The sequence below is a fragment of the Hemicordylus capensis genome, chromosome 3 (assembly GCF_027244095.1).
Source record: "Hemicordylus capensis ecotype Gifberg chromosome 3, rHemCap1.1.pri, whole genome shotgun sequence".
Lineage (NCBI taxonomy): Eukaryota > Metazoa > Chordata > Lepidosauria > Squamata > Cordylidae > Hemicordylus > Hemicordylus capensis.
The window spans coordinates 17,351,167-17,373,265 of NC_069659.1; the positions used below are offsets into that span (position 1 = coordinate 17,351,167).

A 22,099-nucleotide genomic window follows, 5' to 3' on the forward strand; every position below is an offset into this window, starting at 1 on the left:
CCATGTGGACTTTTTAATTTTTTCTTGCTCAGGGATGTTGTAGCTGCTGACCTAAGTTTTAGGTCAGCCATTATCCCTTGCCATGTTAGGCTCTGCTTTCTGCTCTGAGGCAAAAAAAAAAAAAAGGTGTCTCATTTTCTTCATCTCTTCATCTCAACACAGGTCTACAATTAGTACAGAGTTCAAGGAACCCCTACTGAGGCAAGATGTACCAAGGTGGCAAGAGACACTGAGAAAACCAGTATTAAGGGATCAAGGTTGTGGAACACCACCCATAAAAAGGCAATTCCCCAAGCCTGCCGGCCATTTTGTGGAAGCCCACTAGAGGTTCATTGATTCTCCTGGTTTTGCTGCCAGAGGGGGACTACAGAAAAAGGAGAATTGCCAAGTTCCTCATAGGAGCAGCAGTATAATGGTCAGGCTGCTGGTCTGCCCATTATATTGGGAACCAGTGATCTGACTCTGAGAGACAGTGTGGTGTACTGGTTAGAGTGTTGGACCAGGACTGGTCAGCCATGAAACTCACTGGGTGACTCTGGGCCAGTCACTTCTCTCTCGGCCTAACCTACTGGACAGGGTTATTGTGCGAATACACATAAATATGTACACTGCTCTGGCTTCTTGGAGGAAGAGCAGGATTTAAAACAAATAAATATTTAAACTAGCTCAGTATTAGCAACGCTGACCACCAGCCGCTCTGCAGGGTCTGTTTGTGTTTTGACAGGGGTCTTGCCCATCCCACCTGGAGAAGCTGGAGATTGAATCTGCAGCCCTTTGTATGCAAAACACATGCTCATCCTCGGAGCTAAAGCAGGAGATGAAAGAGATTGAACCTACGACCTTCTGCGTGTAAAACATGTGCTCCACCACTGAGCTATGGCTCGGTCCCCATCAATAAACATCCTGAGGAGGGTGTGCGGCAGACTTTGCTTCTGATCTTCCAAAACATTTGTTGCTGCTTCTCCACATGTGTGGGACGTGGCATTACAGCAAGGTTCTACCCTTCCTAGCTACATGCATTTAATGCCTAAAGAGAGCCTTTGGACAGAGAGCGACATATGCACAGGGGTCTGTCCATAAGATTTCTGATTGCATGGGCAGAGCTTTGTGCCTATACAAAATCCAGGAGCCCTGTTCAGGCATCCAGTGAGTGTATATATTGTAGATCATAATGGTGCAGCCTGCTGCTGCAGGTAGGGATGTGCTTGAAATATGATTCGCCCTCCAAATCGTGGCACAATCCCTTTAAAATCGAGGGCTTACCCAGCCCCCTTTAACATGGATGAGAGCAGGTTCATCCCTGCCCTTCCTATGATCACTGCCATTCTAGTAATCCTGGTGTTTCCCCCAACTATGCCCATGCACCGGCGGGGCGTCTCCCAGTTGCCCCTGTGCGACATCGGCACGCACATGGCCTTCGTGCATCGCTGGCAACCATGTGTGTAGTCAGCAACCATGCTGACCAAGCAAATGGTCACCACACATGTTCACAGGCCATGTGTGTGATGGTGTCATGTGCAGGCTGCTGGGGGAGAGTGCTGCTGGTGCATGGGCATAGCTGGGGGAAGTGCTGGGATTACTGCAAGAGGGGTAATCGGAGGAGGTGCAGGGATGGAACTGCTCTCCCCCATGTCAAAGGGGCTGGGTAAGCCCTCGATTTTAAAGGGATTTTGTCGTGATTTGGAAGTTGAATCGCATTTTGAGCACATCCCTAGCTGCATTGCACCCCTCTCTACATGAGTTCACTGAACACATGGGGGAATAGCAGCGAACATACAGAAATGCCACTGGTTTAAAAACAACTTTGGGTATTACCACAAGGCCACAGTGACAGAGTCTAAGCAACCCTGTCATCTATTATGATATTATGGGGAGGTCCAGTTATGGTTGCTGCTAGTTTGGGGTGACTCAGGACCGGGCCTTTTCTGTGGCTGCCCCGGGGCTTTGGAATATGCTACCTGTTGGAATAATAGCAACCCCTTCTCTGTTTGCTTTTAGGAAGACCCTCAAGACGCACCTGCTTTCACAGGCTTTTAACTGAAATCAATTTTAAACTGCTTAATTTGTTTTTTATCAGGCTGCTTTGGGTGTATTTTGTCATTTAAAAATGGTTTTTACTCTGTTTTATATTCTATTTTAAACTTTGTGCATTGCCTAGAGATGCAAATATCAGGCAGTATAAAAATATGATAGATAGACAGATAGATAGATAAGCCACACTTTTTCCACACTTCCTCTATGAAATGTGAAAAGGATTAAAAGGACCAGGGGTGAGGGCTTTCTCCCTCTGGGCTGGTTCTCGTGATCAGTGTGATATTTGCTTTGCATGCACTCCCATCTAGCAATTGTGAGAACCTGGAAAATTTTGGCAATCTCAAATCGGAACCAAAAAAATGTGATGTAGGAGCTGAAATCAGAACTCTTAGAGAGTTGACCTCAACTTGACAATCTTGGCTTTCTGGTTTTGGGTTGTTGTTTTTTTGCAGAACCAATCTGAGATTGCTGAGATTTCTCATGTTTTCATGATTGCTAAATGGGAGTGTACATGCTGTGGGAATCCTAGATTCCTATGAAATGAACATTGCATTTGAACATGATAAGAAACCCTCTTTCTTGTTGCTTATGTTAAGGTCATCTCCATTTCTGGCGCACAGAGAGAAGACTTTAGAAAGAGTAGAGGGGTTTATCTTTCAATAGATAATTGGATTTTAGTTGAATTTTCTCTTTTCTTTATTTTCTTTAATTAATTAATTCTTAATCAGTCAATCAATTAATTCTTAATTAATTCTTTAACTTTCTTTAGTTGAAAGAAAAAGAATGAAGGGATTCCATATAATCTGTGCTATACTGTATAATAAAAGTTTTTATATTGTTTTGAATGTGGAAGCACAGAATAAAATCTTTCTGAGGACTCTGTTAGACTTCCTATGGTTATCAGCCAAGCCTGCAGTTTATAAGACCCTCATCTTTCCCAGTGCAAAAATCTTTCATTCTGACAGCTTTTGCATCTCCAGCCCAATCATGCTGATCTCCAATTCTTGGCACAAAACGCAGCTCCAACTAGCTGGTTAGATGGCACTTGCAATAGCTTTGGCACCTAATTTCATTGGCTGTCATTGCTCCTCTGCAGCTGCTAACCATGTTCCCCAGCTGCTAGATCCACAGTTATTCTATAGCATGTTTGATGTAATTGAGTATTTGAAAAGCATTTTTTGTTCAGGGATGGAAGTACTAAATAGCTGTAAGGTACAATCCATGCCAGAGCTCTGGGGAAAACTAAAGGTAAATATTGCCACCCCCTTCTCAGTCTAGGGAATCCACACTAGCTGGATACCCCTTTACAAATATACACTCCGAGCCGGCCCATGAGCCAATGAGCCAATTCCTTGAACTGGGGATGGTCCGGTTCAAGCTGGTTCACACATCCCTACACTCTGGGAAGAGCACCAGCACCATGCAGAAGGTTCCAAGTTCCCTCCCTGGCATTCCCAAGATAGAGCTAAGAGAGACTCCTGCCTGTGACCTTGGAGAAGCCGCTGCCATTCTGTGTAGACAATACTGATCTAAAAGCACCAATGGTCTGTATAAGGCAGCCTCCTGTGTAAGAGAAGTTTAGTCAAGCAGGAGGAGGCAGTGAGTGAAGCAACCCCCTGTTCCGCAATCGGAGGGGGGGGCATCATGAACCCTGAGGGAGGAATCCAAATACTGCCTGAAATCCTGGAGAGCCACTGCCAGTCAGAGTAGACAATGCTGCTTTAGATGGGCCAATGTCTGACTCTGTAGGCTGCAGCTTCCTATGTTCCAATGGAAGGAAGTGTATCTTGGCCTGATAGTCCTGGCTAGCATATTTCATAGCAATCACGCAGTGCTGCAGGGGCTGTGGGTAGAACATTTGGGGTCCTCCTATTTCTGTGCCATGAAGCAACTGAGGAAATCACAAGTAACTGAAGTTTCGATGACAAAGCCAGATGATAGGACAGAAGAAGAATGCTGGCATCCATGAGATGAATCTGGACCTTGTTTGTGTGGGAGCTGCAGCACAGTTCTATTCCTGGGTCTGCCCAGAAGTTGATGAGCAGTGTTTAGGTTTCTGAGGTGCTGTTCCTTCTGGTAACACAATCCAAGAAAGCCAAAGAAGTACAGTTTGAAAATATGAAGGTGCTGTGGTGCAAAAAGATCCTACCCTTACATCTTACTTAACATCTTATGAGTTATCTAAGAGAGCGCCTTCTTTTATGATCCCCACCACACGTTAAGATCATCTGACGAGGTCCATCTCCAGTTGCCACCGGTTCGTCTGGTGGTGACGCAGAGGCGGGCCTTCTCTGTAGCTGCTCCTGGGCCGTGGAAGGCACTCCCGGCAGAAATTCGTTATTTGAGATCATTGCCATCCTTCAGGAGAGCCTTAAAACCTACCTATTTGGCCTGGCCTTCCAGGGTTTTAAATGATTAACTGCTTTAAATTGTTGCCTTGATTTTCATGGCTTTTAGCTGTTTTTTTTGGTTTTATTGTGTTTTAATAGTTTGATTTTAATTGTTAATTTGTTTTAATTGTTTTTATTATGCTGTGAACCGCCCTGAGCCATTTTGGAAGGGCGGAATGAATGAATGAATGAATGAATGAATGAATGAATGAATAAATAAATAAATAACCAACCCACTGATGGGAGATGTTGACCTTGTGAAGCAAGCTGGAGGACTACAACAATGAAAAGTAAGCCATAAATGTTGTGCTGCAACAGCTGGACCTTGTTTGTGTGGGAGCTGCAGCACAGCTCTATTCCTGGGTCTGACTAGCAGTTGATGAGCAGCTGTTAGGTTTCTGAAGTGCTGTTCCTTCTGGCAACACATTCCAAGCAAGCCAAAGAAGTACAGTTTGAAAATATGAAGGTGCTGTGGTGCAAAAACATCCTACCCACTGACAGGAGATGTTGACCCTGTGAAGCAAGCGGAGGACTACAACAATGAAAAGTAAGCTGGAAAGTTGAGTAGCAATGCGTATGGCCATGGAACAACTCTTGGGGCTGCTTCAGGTGAATCGATCCTCTGCATGCACTCCAAAACCTTGTTAAGGTTTGTATAGAGAGCTGATTAAGATGAGAATCCCTCCCATGTGATTAAAGGATGTACCAAGAGTGCACTGGTGACATCAGTGGCATCAGGGCAGGTGCATTATTGCCACAGATCTGATGTTCTCACATGCACAGGGTGCCCAGCAACTCCCCTTGTAGGATTGAACTGGATCATTTTCAGTTTGTTACTTCTGATGATGTGGACAAACTGCTTCGGACTGTGCGCCCCACTACCTGCTCTCTTGATCCTTGACCAACTTGGATTATTTCACCTGATAGTCATATTATCAGAAAGGGTCTGGTAAATATCATAAATGCTTCAGTGAGGGAGGGCAGGATGCCTCCTTGTCTAAAGGAGGCTATTATCCCAGCATTTTTGAAGAAACCTGCTTTGGATCCCTCAGAGTTAACTAATTACAGGCCTGCTCTAATCTCCCTTGGTTGGGCAAGGTGATTGAGCGAGTGGTTGCTTCTCAGCTCCAGGCAGTTTTGGATGACAAAGATTATTTAGATCCTTTCCAGACTGGCTTTTAGGTGGACTATGAGGTTGAGACTGCCTTGGTCGGCCTGATGGATGATCATAGATTTTAACAGAAGAAAATCTGAATCAATACAGAAAACCTTGACTTCAAACTGTTCCTTCTGAGCTTCCTTGGAGACTTTTCAGGGATTCCTCTATGAGTGGACTAGATTTGTCAGACAACTCTCCCTGAAAGACTTCTTGCCCAACTTGATCTTCTTCTGCAATTTACAGGTGGGAGGTGGGGGCTTTGGATGTGTGCTAAAGTGGACCCTTAACTTATTAGGGCTATTGCAATAGTGGTTAGAACTGCAGACGAGGCCTGGAGAGGTTCAAGTTTAAATCCCCACTCAGCTCACTAGGGAACTGATTCTGCATCCTGGACAAACCAATGTCAGAAGAGTTCTCTGAAGATAGAAAGCTTGTGAACATAGAAAGCTGCCTTCTACTGAGTTAGACCTCTGGTCCATCTAGCCCAGTATTGCCATCTAAGAACATAAGAACAGCCCTGCTGGAACTGGTCCAAGGCCTCTCTAATCCAGCATCCTGTTTCCCACAGTGGCCCACCAGATGCCTCTGAGAAGCCCACAGGCAAGAGGCGAGGGCATGCCCTCTCTCCTGCTGTTGCTGTTATTTAGAGGCATCTTGCCTCTGAGGTTGGAGGTAGCCTATAGCCATCAGACTAGTAGCTATTGATAGCCCTGTCCTCCATGAATTTGTCTAAGCCCCTTTTAAAGCCATCTAGCTAGTGGCTATTACCACATCCTGTGGCAAAAGAATTCCATCTCTTGATTGGCAGTGGCTCTCCAGGACGTGAGGCAGAGGTCTTTCCCACCATCTATTTCCTTATCATGCTCCAAAAGTCAGACCATGGCACTAGTTATCTCCTTTAATTTGTTTGATTAGGGGATGGGTGGGAATTGAACCACTAAGCGAAATTTAGAGGATAGGTAGGAATTGATGCGTGGGAGGAATGGACCATCTCATCTTAGTGGAAGAGAAGATAACCCCTTTCTTTCTGAACCATTTTCCTGAGATCTCCCCCTGCCAAAGCTATTATTTGCCCAGTAAGGAGAAGCTTAACCAACCTACCATGCAGTCCCTTCTCAACAAAGAAGCAAATGAGATGGAGTCGAGGAAGTCAATATTCCACGGGCTCTAGGCACCAAACAAATGGCTATGCTTTCCTCTGGAAAACTGGGGAGGGAAGCAGCGAAGAAATGTCAGCGAATGCCAAATGAGCCAAGAAAGGGCGGGAAGCCTGGGGATAGGCCTGCAAGCCATTCATTTAAATGCTCCTTGGAGAGGTAATAACAGCTTCTCATCTCTTACCGGCTCCCCAGGACCATTTTAAGGAGGAGGAAACAGAGCGTGAAAAACATGTCAATAGCAATGTGCCTGGTACTGGGAAAGGTGCCTAAATGGAGGCCTGGTGACTCTCCCCCTCCGGAAGAAGCTAAAACCACCCAGAACAGGATCTGCAAAAAGCTCATGTCTGGCCCATAGCCTCATTTGCAAAGGCTATGTGCCACATGGAACACATGAAGCAATCTTGTACTAGGCGAGTTCAGTCATAAGAACATAGGAAGCTGCCTTATACTGAGTCAGACCCTGGGTTCATCTCGCTCAGTACTGTCTGACTGGCAGCGGCTCTCCAAGGTTTCAGGCAGAAGCCTCTCCAGCCCTACCTGTGCATGCCAGGGAATGAACTTGGGGCCCTTATGCATGCAAAGCAGTTGCTCTGTCACTTCGCGACAGATCCACACCTAAGAGCCGTAACTTACATCAGAGAGCCCTTCCTCACCATCCAATGAGAGGGCTTGAGGGTGGGCGGCGGGGAAGGCAGCAGATGCTCACAGACAATTCCTGCAGATAATCCCATTGACGGGCGCACCAGATGGTCTGTGGCTGTCATAGCCATAGGAACATAGGAAGCTGCCTTATACCGAGTCAGACCATTGGTCCATCTAGCTCAGCATTGTCTACACAGCCTGGCAGTGGCTTTTCCAAGCTTGCCGGCAGGGATCTCTCTCAGCCCTATCTTGGAGATGCCAGGGAAGGAACTTGGAGCCTAGATGCTCTTTCCAGAGCAGCTCCATCCCCTGAGGGGAATATCTTACAGTGCTCACACTTCTAGTCTCCCTTTCTTATGCAATCAGTGTGGATCCTGCTTAGCTTAAGGGGACAGTGCATTGTGGGGATCTCCCCAGAGGCGGGAGGGAGTCCATCAGTGCTTCAGCACCAGCTGAAAGCAGCTGGCGCAGATACATGTTCAGGTAAATGGGGTGAAGGGAGTGCTCACTCCCTTAACCTTGTTTAGGAGCCTGGTTTCTTAGTCAGGTTTGCCACCGAGGCACCGCAGGGGGTCGGTCAGCAACCGGCATTCCCACTGACAGCCAAGCCTGGGCTTTGCTGTTCTAACCTAGTCTTGCTTAGACTAGACTAGTCTTGGAGCTTACATGTGGTGACAAATGCAAACCAAGGTTAACTCTGTTTAGCAAAGGGGATAATTCATGCTTGCTACTTCAAGGCCAGCTTGCTACTTCCACAAGACAAAAACACCAGTAGCTCGGCAGAGATCATGACTTATGGGTGGTGGAGGAGATATGCCAGCACTGGTAATGTCATCTGAACTTGCCAATGTCAGCATATTTTTATTTCTTTATTTTTAAATTCATGGAAATTTCAGACCTCTTTAACGCATAAATAAAACAAATAAAAGATCTTCCAACTCGAGCATACACGTTTCAATGCCCATACATCATTATCAATATTATATTTCAGGCAGCTGAGGACACTCAAGATTAAATACAGTCACTGAAACGAAATGACCAATCCAAGGACAGGAGAAGGGGGGGGGGGGAGATGACTGGCCCTTCACAAAATTAACCCTTTTATAGGCCACTAAATTTCATTGCTTCTCTCATTTCCTCCTTTACATTAACAGTTGACTGCAACTGTTCAATATACACAGCCTCCTTAATCTTATTCTTCAGTACATTTCCTTCATTAGCCCAGAATAAACACCTTTGTTTGTACAGCTCTTCCTTCATGTTTCTCTTTCATATTTTTAGCCCAGGATTTCAAACAGACTTTATTATGTTGCATATCTGCTAAATGCTCCCTATACCTTTTTATCAGGGGTCTCCCCATCTCCCCAGTATAAAATCCTCCACATTCTACACATATGATCTTATACACCGTTCCCTTTGCTTCACACTGAACTTCTTCCTTATCACATATCAAATAATCCTTCCTCTCACATTTGCTATCATAAAGTCTGGACTTGAGTAGATGCTGTTTTAATAGCCCCGGTGTTGCTCTTCTTTATTTTTTTTTATTTTTATTTTTAAAAAGCAGCGACAGATGTCAAAGAGCAAACACTCAGTGGGAGAGCATTCGAGAGACTGGGGCAAGAACAGAGAAAGCCCTGTCAATCAACAACAGAGAAAGCACGGCAATTTAGCCTCCATCAACGTTGGCACACAGAGCAAAGCCCCCTCTGATGACCTTGTTATGCAGGCAGAAGCCATTGGGAGCAGGCGGTCCTTCAAGTATTCAGGGCCCAAACCGTTACCTTAGTGAGTCAGAGCATTGGTCCATGTAACTCAGTATTGTCTACACTGACTGGCAGTGGATCTCCAAGTTTTCAGGCAGGAATCTCTCCCAGGCCTATATGCAGATGCCAGGGAGTGAACCTGGGGTCTTCTCCATGCAACCAGGCTGATGTTTTTCCACTAAACTATGGCCCCATGCTAAGGGGAATATCTTACAGCACTCGCATGTCGTCTCCCATCCAAATGCAAACCAAGACAGAACCTATTTAGCAAAGGGGACCATTCATGCTCGCTACCACAGGACCAGCTCTCATTGGTAGCATTAACAAGTAGAGAACAAGACACTGCCTAGTCCAGAACTAGGCTGGCAAATCTCCGTGCATTGCTGAGTGTCAGAGCTGACAGCTTGATAAATGAACAGCTCCATCTCCTTTTCGAAACCAATCTTTTACGGCTGATGTCAACACTTCCAGATCACTCACAGTATATTTAAAGCGCTCCGTTTTTTAAAAGGCTGCTATCTTATAAATGAGAAAGGATATTGAGTCACGTCAGATCTGGTTTTCAATCTGTGTTCTCTGCTCATGAAAAAAGTAAGAAAAAGAAAAGGACAAGAAGGAAACGAAAAGGCAGTAGTCTTAGGTCGACAACAGATGTAACGTTTTCTGTATGGTGAAAGGGATTTAAGGACTTGAGAATGCATTAGTTTTCAGAACAGCAAATGCAAACGGAAACCACTTCCACCACACTTTAAATATTATGTCTCTCTTCACCCTTATTGCACATTCCTAGTTGTACAGCTCCACTTCAAGTGCATGGACATCTGTACAGGTATCCCCGATGAATGCTGGGGCAAGAGCCTCAAAAGCAGGATGCCTCTGAATACCAGTTGCAGGGGAGTAACAGCAGGAGAGAGGGCATGCCCTCAACTCCTGCCTGAGGCTTCTGGCGGCATCTGGTGGGCCACTGTGCAAAGCAGGATGGTGGAGTAGACAGGCCATGGGCCTGATCCAGCAGGGCTGTTCTTATGTTCTTAAGAGAGAAGGGAATCAGGTCTCCATTCTAATAGATGCACAACTCTTTATGAGGCTGCTGTTCTGTGTGAGTCGTGCACTCTGGAATCTTATTGGTCTTGTGGTAGCAAGCATGAATTGTCCCCTTTGCTAAGCAGGGTCCACCCTAGTTTGCATTTGATTGGGAGACTACATATGAGCACTGCAAGTAATTCCCCTTAGGGGATGGGGTTGCTCTGGGAAGAGTGCCTGCATGCTTGCATGGAGAAGGTTCCAATTTCCTTCTCTGTCACCTCCAAAATAGGACTAAGAGAGACTCCTACCTGCAACCTTGGGAAGCCATTGCCAGTCCGTGTAGACAAAACTGAGCTAGATGGACCAATGGTCTGACTCAGTAGAAGGCAGCTTCCTATGTTATTGATGTACACTTTACAAAGAGTATAGGTTCCAATTTACGGTGTATTTAAAGTGCTCAGTATAGATGTCCCTAACCCTAACCCTACAGCACAGTCATCACAAGAGGCATAGACAGTGGTGCTCTATATAGCGATTCTTAGAGATGTGTACAAGCTGAAGTTTGTGCCCCGGTTTGAAGTCAAACTGCTTGGTGCTGCCACCGAACCAGTTCGGTGGTTTGAGTGTGGCGCTGGAAGGGGGGCAGCGGGACCTTTAAAAGTGAGTACAGCAGGCTCCATGCAGCTTCCTGGAAAAGGGGAGGTCATCGAAATTCCCCCAGATACACATTAGCACCAGTGCTGCATTATTCTGGAACTCTTCGGAAGAACCGGTGCTACACTGCTACTCCTCTTGTGGCACTCGTACTCTGCTAGTAAGGATGCCAGCCAGCAAGCATGCACCGGATTGAAAAGATCATGATGTATGTACTGTATGTATAGGAATATAGGAAGCTGCCATATACTGAGTGAGACCATTGGTCTATCTAGCTCAGTATTGTCTTCACAGACTGGCAGTGGTTTCTCCAAGGTTGCAGGCAGGAGTTTCTCTCAGCCCTATCTTGGAGATGCTGCCAGGGAGGGAACTTGGAACCTTTTGCTCTTCCCAGAGTGGCTCCATCCCCTGAGGTGAAATATCTGACAGTGCTCACACTTCTGGTCTCCCATTCATATGCAACCAGGGCAGACCCTGCTTAGCTAAGGAGAAAAGTCCTGCTTGCTACCACAAGCTTGTACCTGCATTACTGATGTTAAGCATGTATCTTTGTGGGCACTGGTCATTGACTGTAATATAGATTTTGATTTGATTTGATTAAAAGAACAGAACTGAGAGCAGGGCAAAAGTCTATACTTCCTCGTGAAAGGCCTAGTGAAACAAAATAGTCTTTCATCTTTTATGAAAGAGCAGAAGGGAAGACACCGTGCAGACTTTAAAGAGACAGCCCTTGTGCCTGGAGCCCTACCTCCATCACTACACAGTGAAGTCTAACTCATCCCATGATCATCTTTGCCAGATGGTGGATCCAAGGAAATGGAGAACTCCTTGGGGATGACAACAGTGGTTCTGGCCAGGAAGTTCTGATTGGGGCGGGCGGGGGGACTGCAGAGGCCCATGTCCTAGATTAGTGGCACAAATCTGTGCCTGGAACCTCTGCAGCCCACATCATTGCTGCCCATGGCTTTGAATTTGGGGCATCACTCCTTCTGAATCAGTGTCCCAGGTCACTGCTTGCAGTATGAGCCATGAGATGGGAAAATGTCACACATGCAGGCCTGTGCTGAGCTTCTTATTAAAGGCAAAAAAGACAAGACAGTGTGGAAAGTGAATGAGAATAGAGTGCAGTTTTAAAATCCCAAATCAAGGTTTCCCACACTGGTCAGAAACAAGAAGTGTGTGCCATACGACAGAATTTCCTACGAGAAATCACTATACCTCAGTAGTCTTGAGTTTTCTGGTTAATGAGCAGATGCCCATGACTCATTTCTGTAATGAGCAAACAATTTTTGCAAAAGCTTAATTATATTATAAATGGCAGTCAATGGTTTAGAATAACATATGTAAAGATTTCTCTTTTAATTAGCTGCCAAAGTGTGGCCAATTCCCTCTGCATGAAGAAAAAAGGCCGTCCGCTATTTGTGGAAGGGTACTGACTCAGCCAATCCAATTGCTGAGCTGTAATGAGGGGCCATTATCATTTCAAAGAGTACTACAGCTCAATAATCTAAGCAGCGTGATATTATGGTTCAAAGAATTTGTGGTTTTCAGAGAGGGAAAGTACCCACCGGTTCTTCGGAACTGAACAAGAAGCTGCAAATGTTCAACAGATCATTAGCTGCCAGGAAACACCAAACTCTAAGCAGCAGCAGCAGCAGCAGCAGGAGGAAACTGTTCCTTCAACTTAATCACTTAGACACAATTTTTGTTTGTTAAAAAAGACACAGAGCTGGGTCTCACGAGCAGGGAGGGATGGGGGCTGGCTCGGCGGGGCTCGGGCTGGGGAGCTCGGGGGCTGCATGGCCCCCGGAAGCTCCAGTATGCCCTGGCGAACACGAAGGGCATACTGGGGAGACCCCTGGAGCCGGGATGTGGCTTTTCGCCTCCTCTCTGGGGGTCTCCTCATGAGTAGGTGTGGTGCGGAGGCGTGCTGTGGCTACTCATGATCTTTAAAACCAGGTTTGCGGAACGCTCGCTCCACAAACCTGGTTTTAGGGCAGGGGTACTTGAGCGGGTTACCCGCTCTAGAACCACCGGGCTTGCAGCAACCCGGTGGTTCTCACGATTACAGAAAATCAGGCTAGTGGAGGCTAGCCCCATTTTCTGCAATCGTGAGAATAGCCCCACAGAGGCTGGGTTCACACAATCACAAGGAACCTGGTTTAAAAAGTTAATCAGGATTAGTGTGCCCTGTGAAACTGATTGTGAGAAACCAGATTTTCAGGGCAATCCTGGTCAAATCACTGGCATTAACCAGCATTTTAACCAGGATAGATAACCAGGAACTCAGGCAGGCAGAAAAAGGACCAGGTCTCACCATCAGTGAGACCCGGTTTTGTCTGGTGAGTGGGAAGAGTGTGCTAAGCCCGCTCTCCCCGCTCAGGAGAGGACAGGGAGCCCTGGGTGGCCGAATTGGCCGCCCACACAATGGCCGGCTCCGAGACGGAGCCAGCAGGGAGTGGGGGCTGTGCAGCCCCCACAAGCCCCAGTATGCCCTGCGCGAGCGCGCAGGGCATACTGGGGAGACCCCCAAGCCAGGAGGCTGCTTTTAAGCCTCCCGGCCGGGGGGCTACTCACAATCGCAAAAAGCAGGTTTGCAGGAGCACTCGCTCCGCAAACCTGCTTTTTGCCAGGGGTTCTTGAGCGGGTTAGCCGCTCCAGAACCACCGGGCTTGGCCGTGAGCCCGGTGGTTCTGAAGACCAACAAAAATCGGTCTAGCCTCTGCTAGCCCAATTTTTGTTGGTCGCGAGAATAGCCCCAAAGAGTGCTTGGGATACATTTTGAGACCTGCCTACCATTGAAATTGACCAACATATGACTTGTTATATTTCAAAATAGTTCACAGCAGCCTTTCCCAAAGTGGGTCATGCATTTTCTGTGTCAGCAAAATGAGAATGCAATCACAGGTTTCCCCCTGCACCCATGTTGACACACACTGGCTGATTAATGAAACATCAATGCAATAAGTGCAGCACCAGTGTAGCACCAGTGCTTCTGAATGGCTTCAGGCTAATGACACACCGATGTGTGTGTGTGTGTTTTCAGCGACCCCCAGGAAGCCCTCTGTGTCACCTGGAAATATGTACCTGATGGCTGCACACCCCTTAGAGACATATTTTTGGATGGCACAGAGCACTTCCTGAGGAATGGGATGTTGTTGAAAGTCAACAGCTGCTCAGTTTAATTCAGGAAAAAGAAATGTTCCTTATAGAGACTGCCTGTCACATTATTCACATCATCTTGATGCTTACTTTGAAAGACTTGCAGCTGTCTATGATATGGGTTGGTTTACGTTACTAACAACGTTGCTGGCATTAAAGGCTCAGAATAGAAACTGGATCGGTTGCTGTATGAATTGAGCAGCATTTCCCCTAGAAGTTCTTCTCCAGCTTAGAAATCCAACAGGGAAGCACACTCGTCACAGTGGCAAGTAAGGTTCTGCCAACTGTTTGTTCCTGCAAGTGCACACTCCTGACCCGAGTTGCAAGTTCAGCTCCTGGCATGACATCCGAACCAGCTAAAGTTGGGTTCCCCAGCTGCACTTCCCATTACAATCTAACATCTTAACCAACTTTAAATCTAGGTTACAGATGTCAAGTACCTGGAGAGAAGTGTGGCTGGGGAATCCGGCACTGGTGAGTTTGGATGACACACAGGAAGTGGAACTTAGGGCTCATATCGAGAGTGTGTGCATGCAGGGAACTGGAAGTTGGTGGAAACTTACTTGCCATCGTGATGTGTGAAGCCACCTACAGAGCGCTTCTCTCCTTCCCTGGCACTTTGACTTCTGCAATGTCACGTCCTAGTCACCAGGGATGCTCTGCAATATGGTTTTCCAGGGACATGATGTCCATACTAAAAATCCAGGCACCCTGGGAAATTGGATTTCCCAGGGCCCCCGGTACCTAGGGAGCAGAAATTGTAGTATCCAAGGTGTCAGGGAAGGAGGGTAAACCAGAATTATCTTAGAGAGGCCTCCAGTGAAGTATCCCTATTGCTAATGATGCCAGGTCAGTGGAGAGGAAAAGGTGGCTGCAGAGTGGGTTGCAGGGCTGATGGTGTACAATAGCTCGCCTTGTTTAGCAGTCCTGATTCCATGTTTTCAGTGCTATTATAGGCCCCTGTTTAATAACAGCATTTGTATTATGATCACTGCATTAGTTGTAAATAAGATGCATGGACTTGTAATGCATAAACTTGTCACACCAATCTAATTTTTAAAACAATACTTTCCCATCTAGCGGGATGACAGGCTCTCTTTCACCAGAGGTCTTCAAACAGAGGCTGGAGAGCAAGCCTCCAGATGGTGCTGAACTACAACTCCCACCATCCCCAGCCACACTAAACTGAAGCTGGGGATGTGGGAGTTGTAGTTCAGCAACATTTGGAGGCCCACAGGTTGGGAGCCTCTGGATTAGATGGCCTACAAGACCCTCCAACCTTTTGATTCTGTTACCTTTGTGGTGCTTCTCTCATTTCTCATGTATAGGAATTTATTTAATTTTTTGCTCCTTAAAATGTGCATTAAAATGGGACTCACGATTCCAGCTGGCCCCTGCCCAGAACAAATTGATATTTATTGCCTTTTGTGTTCAGTCTCACAACCCAAGAGAACATCCATTGCGTGTGAGTTAAAAAAAAATAAGTTGCTCAGTGAGCACCAAACTTTGGGATACATAGCTTTGGGGTCTGAATGAACTAGGAAATAAAATGCAAATAAAATGCTACCGGCGTTTGTGTCTCAGAGCCAGGAGAATTGCTACTTCCATCTCGGCTTCAGGAACCAGTTTTTAAAAAGCCACTCAGTTGGGTTTGGAAGCCTCTGCTGGACATCGTCCAATAGCCTTAATGAAGGATCCCTCTCTCTGCTCATTCCTGCTTTCTTCTGTGCTTCTAAAGCTAGCCTTCCCTGGCCCTGAACCTCCACACAATCTGGCCTTGCCTGGTATTAGAGCCCCTTCTCTCCTCCAGCTCCTGCCATCTGGAACAAACTTCTTGCAGCTTTCCACTTCACTGACTCATCTCTCAAATCTTTGGTGAAATTGTCTTTCCCCCTTCACATCTAACTCTTCTTAAAAAAAAAAAAAAAAGTTTCACCCTCATCTATGCAATATAATTATCTCCCAGATTTTTTTTTTAAAAAGAGAAATACTTTAACAGTAAAAGAGGAATAATAAAGACAGTTGTGAGGATGAACACAATAAGGATTATAAAGAATATTGCAGCAAACAATAATAATGGAATAGCCACTGTATTTACCTGAATCTAAGATTAGGTTTATTTCCACGTTGTTTGATGTTAGAAATTGAGGGGCTGTTTTAAATTTAGAGTTCCCTTCCTTTTGGATAAATAGTATAACCTATATTTAACCCATATTTTAAAAGGGGGTTATCTTAAATTCAGGGTCATCTTCAATTTGAGTTAGTATGATAATATGCAAAAGAATCCTAACTTCACTCACTTGGAAGTTCCACTGGGTTCAATGGAACTAATTCCCAAGTGTGGATAATTACTCTTCTCAGTGCATGTAATGACTGTATAGCCTCTACAAAATTCTATACCCTTGCTGTTTTTCACCAAAAAGCTGAATTCTGTGACCTACAGTATGTGAACTATGCATACGCTTGTGACTTGGAAACATTATTCTGTTTTGTTGCTTATGGGGAGGGAGAAAACACACCCCCAGGGCAATGATTTCCAGGCCCCTAACCATAAGAAACCCTGCTAAGGCCCTTCTGCGGGATTTCTGAGACTTTACCACGCACATGCATTTTCAAGGCTAGGTTTACAGTGTTAAGGACTAGAAACATGAGAAGAAGGAAGGAAGGAAGGAAGGAAGGATACACATAATCATTCTGCAAATATACGTTCACATCAGAATTTTAAGACATCTCATTCTCACCCACTCAGTGAGAATCATCATAGGAACATAGGATCATCATAGGAACATAGAAATTTGCCTTAGATCAAAATAGGCCATTGGTCCATCTAGCTTAATATTGTCTAGACCAGGGCTGTTCAACTTCGGCCCTCCTGAAGATGCTGGCCTACAACTCCCATACTATCTGGCTATTGGCCACCATGGCTGGGGATTATGGGAGTTGTAGTCCAAAAACAGTTGGGAGGGCCAAAGTCTACACTGACAGGCAGCAGCTCTTCAAGGTTTTAGCCCTACCTGGGGATGCCAGGGATTGAACCTGGGACCTTCTGCATGTAAAGGAGATGTTCTGCCACTGAGCTACAGCCCCATCCCCTATGATGTAATATGATGGGCACACTGATAATTACTAAAGAGTAATATATGCAGAGATAATAATTATCTGAGTGTTTATATTACTACAGAAGTACCAATAATCAGATGAGTCTTTGACAGAGCTCAGGTCACAGGCTTAAGAGATCGTATGATACAGAAGTGGATACAGGGTTTAATTCATTTGTTAATGAAGTAAATGAAAACATTCATGTAAACCGCTCAGAGAACTTGCGTTTGGGGCAGTATAGAAATGTATTAAATAGATAGATAGATAGATAGATAGATAGATAGATAGATAGATAGATAGATAGAACATTTTCATATCACTTTCCCCAAAAGCTCAAGGGAGCTCACCACCTGTTATAAGCTGAAGTGACCTATGAGTCGTAAATCACTCCACACATTTAAGCTGCTAACAAAATTCATGCCAGTTTCCAAGGTTCCACCACATTCTAGAGTTACCAAGAAACTGAACTGAGGCTATGCAGATGAAGGGGTGGGGCTATGCAGATAACAGCAATCTTAAACCCCATTGGCTGGAGGGCCCAAGGGGCAAGGAGTGGATTTCACACGCATGCTTCTGTATCAGCTTCTCATGTAAACACAAAGTGTCTCTTGTAGGTTTGATGGTGAACTGTAATGGGAAACAACTCAATGTCACTCTTCCACTTTCTTCGTTCTCCCTCCTTCTGATTCCACTTCCACCTTATCTACAGGATCCCTATTGGGACAAACTTCTAAATTACAAAACTGATTATCAGACAGGATATGACAACTGTCTGCATTGTTTGACTTTCTCCTATATTGGTGAACGGAAGTTGCCAGTGCCACTCATTCCCATGGAAAAAATCAGATCATTAAACATGGGGTCATTGTTACAGAGAGGTCAAAGCCTGACCTCTGCCACTGATTCTGGGCCTTTGCTGACAGGTGCGTGAAGAGAGGTGTGTCATCCTCTCCTTTGGGTATTGGTAATATACAAGTCCTCCCTCTCTGCATCATCATCATAATGAGCATTCTGCTAAATAACAGTAGCAACACCTTCCTCTGTTGGAAGCTTTCAAATGCAAGTTGTGATCTTACTACCCTTTGTCTTCAATTCTTGCCTGCTTTTCTTTTTTTTATACTACTTTCCTTAAGGAAAGTAAGTTTATGATACCACCCAGCATTCTGTGTGTGTGTGTGTCCGTGTGTGTTTGTGTCCCCCTGTATCAATTTTGCCATGCCTGGACCAATATGAACCAAATTGGGTATAGTCGTAGGATCACATAGGGACACCTGAATAGTGTCATTTATGACGATGTCAACCACCCTGATTCAAGATGGCGCAAGTGGGCTAACTTATGAACTGCCTAACGGATTTGAACCAACTTTGCCACAGCTGTAGGGAGACATAAGGATGCCTCAGTGGCATAGATTATTATGATGCCATCCACCCCAATTCAAGATGGCATACATGTGAACATTTGAGGCCCATGGGCTAGCTTGTGGACCATCTAATCCAACTGAACCAAATTGGCGATAGTTGTAGTGTAATAGAAGCTCTTCTCACGATTTGTGAGAAGAGCTTCTGTCGGGCTTGTGGGGAGAGAGGGCTTAGCCTGCTCTCCCCGCAGATGAGCAGCCGCTCATAGCTGAGTGGCCAGATCAGCTGCTCACATGGCTGCCGGCTCGGTCACAGAGTTGGCGGGGACTGTGGGGATCAGGGGCCGCACGGCCCCCCGGAGTCCCAAGATGCCCTGTGCAAGCGTGTGGGGCATTCTGGAGAGACCCCGAGCTCAGGAGGTTGTTTGCAGCCTCCCGGCAGGGGTCTCCTCATGTGTTGCCGTGGTGTGGGGCCACGCTGTGGCAGCACACGAGCAACCAAACGGGGGTAGCGGAGCGCTAGCTCTACTCACCTTGTTTAAGTGGAGGGGTACTTTAGATGGTTCGCTGCCAGGAGCCGTGCAGCTCCCGTGGCAGTAGACGGCCAGGAGAAATTGGGTTAGGCTCCCGTAGCCCGATTTCTCTTGGTAGTGTGAATAGCTTCATAGTGACACACAGGGGCACCTCAGTGGCATAGGTTGTGATGATTCCATACATCCCTATTCAAGATGGTGGACACGTAAATATTTAAGGCACACGTTTGAGATTAACCTGTGGACCACATAACTGATTTGAACCAAATTTGGTACAGTTGCTGGGACACATAGGGACACCTCAATGGAATTGTTTGTGATGATGTCACCCACCCCAATTCAAGATGGCAGACGAATGAACACTTGAGGCCCAAGTAGGCTAACTTATTAACTGCCTAATTGATTTGGACCAAATTTAGTCCAGTTGTAGGGATAGTGAAGAGAAAGTAGGCAGATTAGTTCTTACCAGAACTACTTGTTCTAAATCAGCAAGCTATCATTAATGCCCGTTTATGATCTAGTCACCACAAAACAAAGTTTCTAACTTTGCCTTCTGGCATGTTCTGAAAGTCATGGTAGGTTGTGAGGTGTGTAATTCCTTGTTTCTCTAGAATGTCTGGTTAAAATTCCAGATGAGGATTTTTCTGTCAACAGCGGTGATGGAATCTTAAGAGACGCAAAAAAGATTAACCTGACAAGACACCTGTCTGTGTCAACACACGGTATCAAGCAAAGTGAGACACGTTCACATGCCAATCTGTAGAGCTTATTCATGCCTCTGTGGAAGCAGATTATTCCCTCTTTTGCACCATGGAAGACAGCTGGGAGAATCTTCCTGTAATTCTTTAAAAACATGATATTCACTTACTTAGGATAACACCTCTGCTGGAAGACTGGCAGAATCTCAGGGTTCCAACTGGAATGTAAAAGCAGCATATCCCGAAGTCTCTCTGTCAAAAACAAATAAAGAACAATAATAATATTAAACAGGCCTAGTACTGTACTTTTGTATTACAGAAGGTCTTATTTTTTAAAGCATGCCCTCATAATTAGCTCACATCTGCACTAACTGTTAGAAAGGCAGTGTGGTTTAATGGTTAGAGTGTAGGGATGTGCACAGAATTGGCGACTGCCAGCCCAAAAGTAAGGACTGGGGAGGGTGCTCTTATACCCCCTCTACACACACACACACACACACACACACACACACACACACACACACACACATCCCCCACTGGCGCTGTCCTGAAAAATGGTCCCATAGGGCAGCAGAGTACCTCCTTGCTGTCCCGGTGAGTTGCGTATCGGAAGTATCCGTAAGTGTCTGGTGTGCATGCGCACATCATGACATGTGTGCGAGTGAGCACGATGTGTTGGATTATGCTCAGGGAGACTTTGGTTCAAGTCCCCATTCAGCTTGGAAGTTTATTGAGTGACCCTGGGCCAGTCATCAGCCCCACCTTGATCAGTGGGTCCTTCTGAGTCCAAGCATCATTTAAAATATGTATATATCACTTCTCAACAACAGCAACAACAACATTTAAAAAGCTTACATTGCAAAACAAATAAAAATAAGAAAATAGTTCACTGTTCTGAAGGGGCACACACACACACACACACACACACACACACACACACACACACACACTTTTACTATGCTTTTTGTTACCACTATTCAGCCTCATTTAAGATTTCTTTACTTCATGAGCTGAGCTTCATTGAGGTGGAGGCCCATTTTAAAATCTTGTCTCTGGGCCCACTCCAACCTTGCTACGCCCCTGAGCAAACAGCTACTGGAGGGACACTAAGCTGGGGCTGAATAGAGACAGTGGCTCTCCCCTCCCCCCCAGTAAATATTAGAGCCGCCACTTTAAAATGGTGCCGCTTTGCCCAGTTAGAAGGCGGCAAATTAAAGAAGCGGGGCACATCAAAGTTTGCTTTTTGTAACCATGTGCTAAAATTGCAGTGTTCAGTTTTCATTTTGTAATTGGGACTCCTTCATTCAAGTTTACAGAATTTTACACAGAATAAATGGGGGGGGGGGCAATGTTTGCTTCCAAAGCAGTTGACATTCACTGCCAGCCCACTCTTTTCTTTCTTTCTTTTTGCACACAGGGTTCTTCTACTTTACTCATACATGCATTTGTGTGAATGACTGTACCTGTGTTCATTTTAAAAGTGAACCTGGATACAGGCCTTTCAAATGCACAATACAAATAGGAAGCTTAGTTCTGCACCTGCGTTCAACATAACATGTGAATGATTGTACCTGTGTATAAGAGAGAGCTAAGTCCGCTCTCCCCCCAGACAAGCAGTCAGTCTGCTCTGGGCTGCCGAACCGGCTGCCCACGCGACTGCTGGCTCCGTTACGGAGCTGGCAGGGGTTGGGGGGATCGGGGGCCGTGTGGCCCCTGGAAGCTCCAGCATGCCCTGCGCGAGCGTACAGGGCATGCTGGAGAGACCCCCGAGCCGGGAGGCTGCTTTTCAGCCTCCCAGTCGGGGGTCTACCCGTGAGTTGCCGCGCCGTGGAGCCACGCTGCAGAGCCATGCCGCGGCAACTCACGATCAGAAAGCCTGGGTTAGTGGAGCGCTCACTCCGCTAATCTGGGCTTCAGGCAGGAGTACTTTAGCAGATGACCCACTCTCAGCCGAGCCTGGTGGTTCTCACAATGGGAGGAAATCGGGCTAGCCGATTTTCTCCCATCCTGTGAATAGCCTCAATGTGTGAATGGGACCAGAGCAGGACCTGCAAACTGAGAACTCATCTAAGTGTCTTCTGGTAGATGACTCATATAACAAGGCAAACTACATGAAGTTGCTTTTTTGGTGGGAAAAACAGCTTCTTATCAAGTCTCAGTGGTATAACTAAAGTGCAATGATGCCATTCTCCACAACAGTGCTAGCCTTCTGTTACACTGGGGCAGATGTTAGATAGCCTGGGAGCTACTGGGAGCTTTCCCTGCATTTGGGCTTGAATCTCTTTCCTGTCCCTTCTGGCCAATACTGCAAATCTGATTTATTGACTGAGTGGAGGCATAGCTGTGTCATTTTTAATCTCTCTGTGAGTGCTTGGATTTCCTTTTACTTTCTTTCCAGTTTCTCCCCCCCCCAAAAAA

The 22,099-nt window shown here is 45.9% G+C and overlaps 1 protein-coding gene across 7 annotated transcripts in view; it reads right to left on the minus strand.

Annotated features, from left to right (window-relative positions):
• Positions 1-22,099, minus strand: part of NOX4 (NADPH oxidase 4) — a 184,471-nt gene that overhangs the window by 34,596 nt on the left and 127,776 nt on the right. For all 7 annotated transcript variants that reach the window (XM_053309412.1, XM_053309411.1, XM_053309410.1 and 4 more), the window contains one exon: positions 19,852-19,933. In XM_053309412.1, coding sequence (XP_053165387.1) covers positions 19,852-19,933 — 82 coding nt within the window. The remainder of the gene's footprint in view (positions 1-19,851; positions 19,934-22,099) is intronic.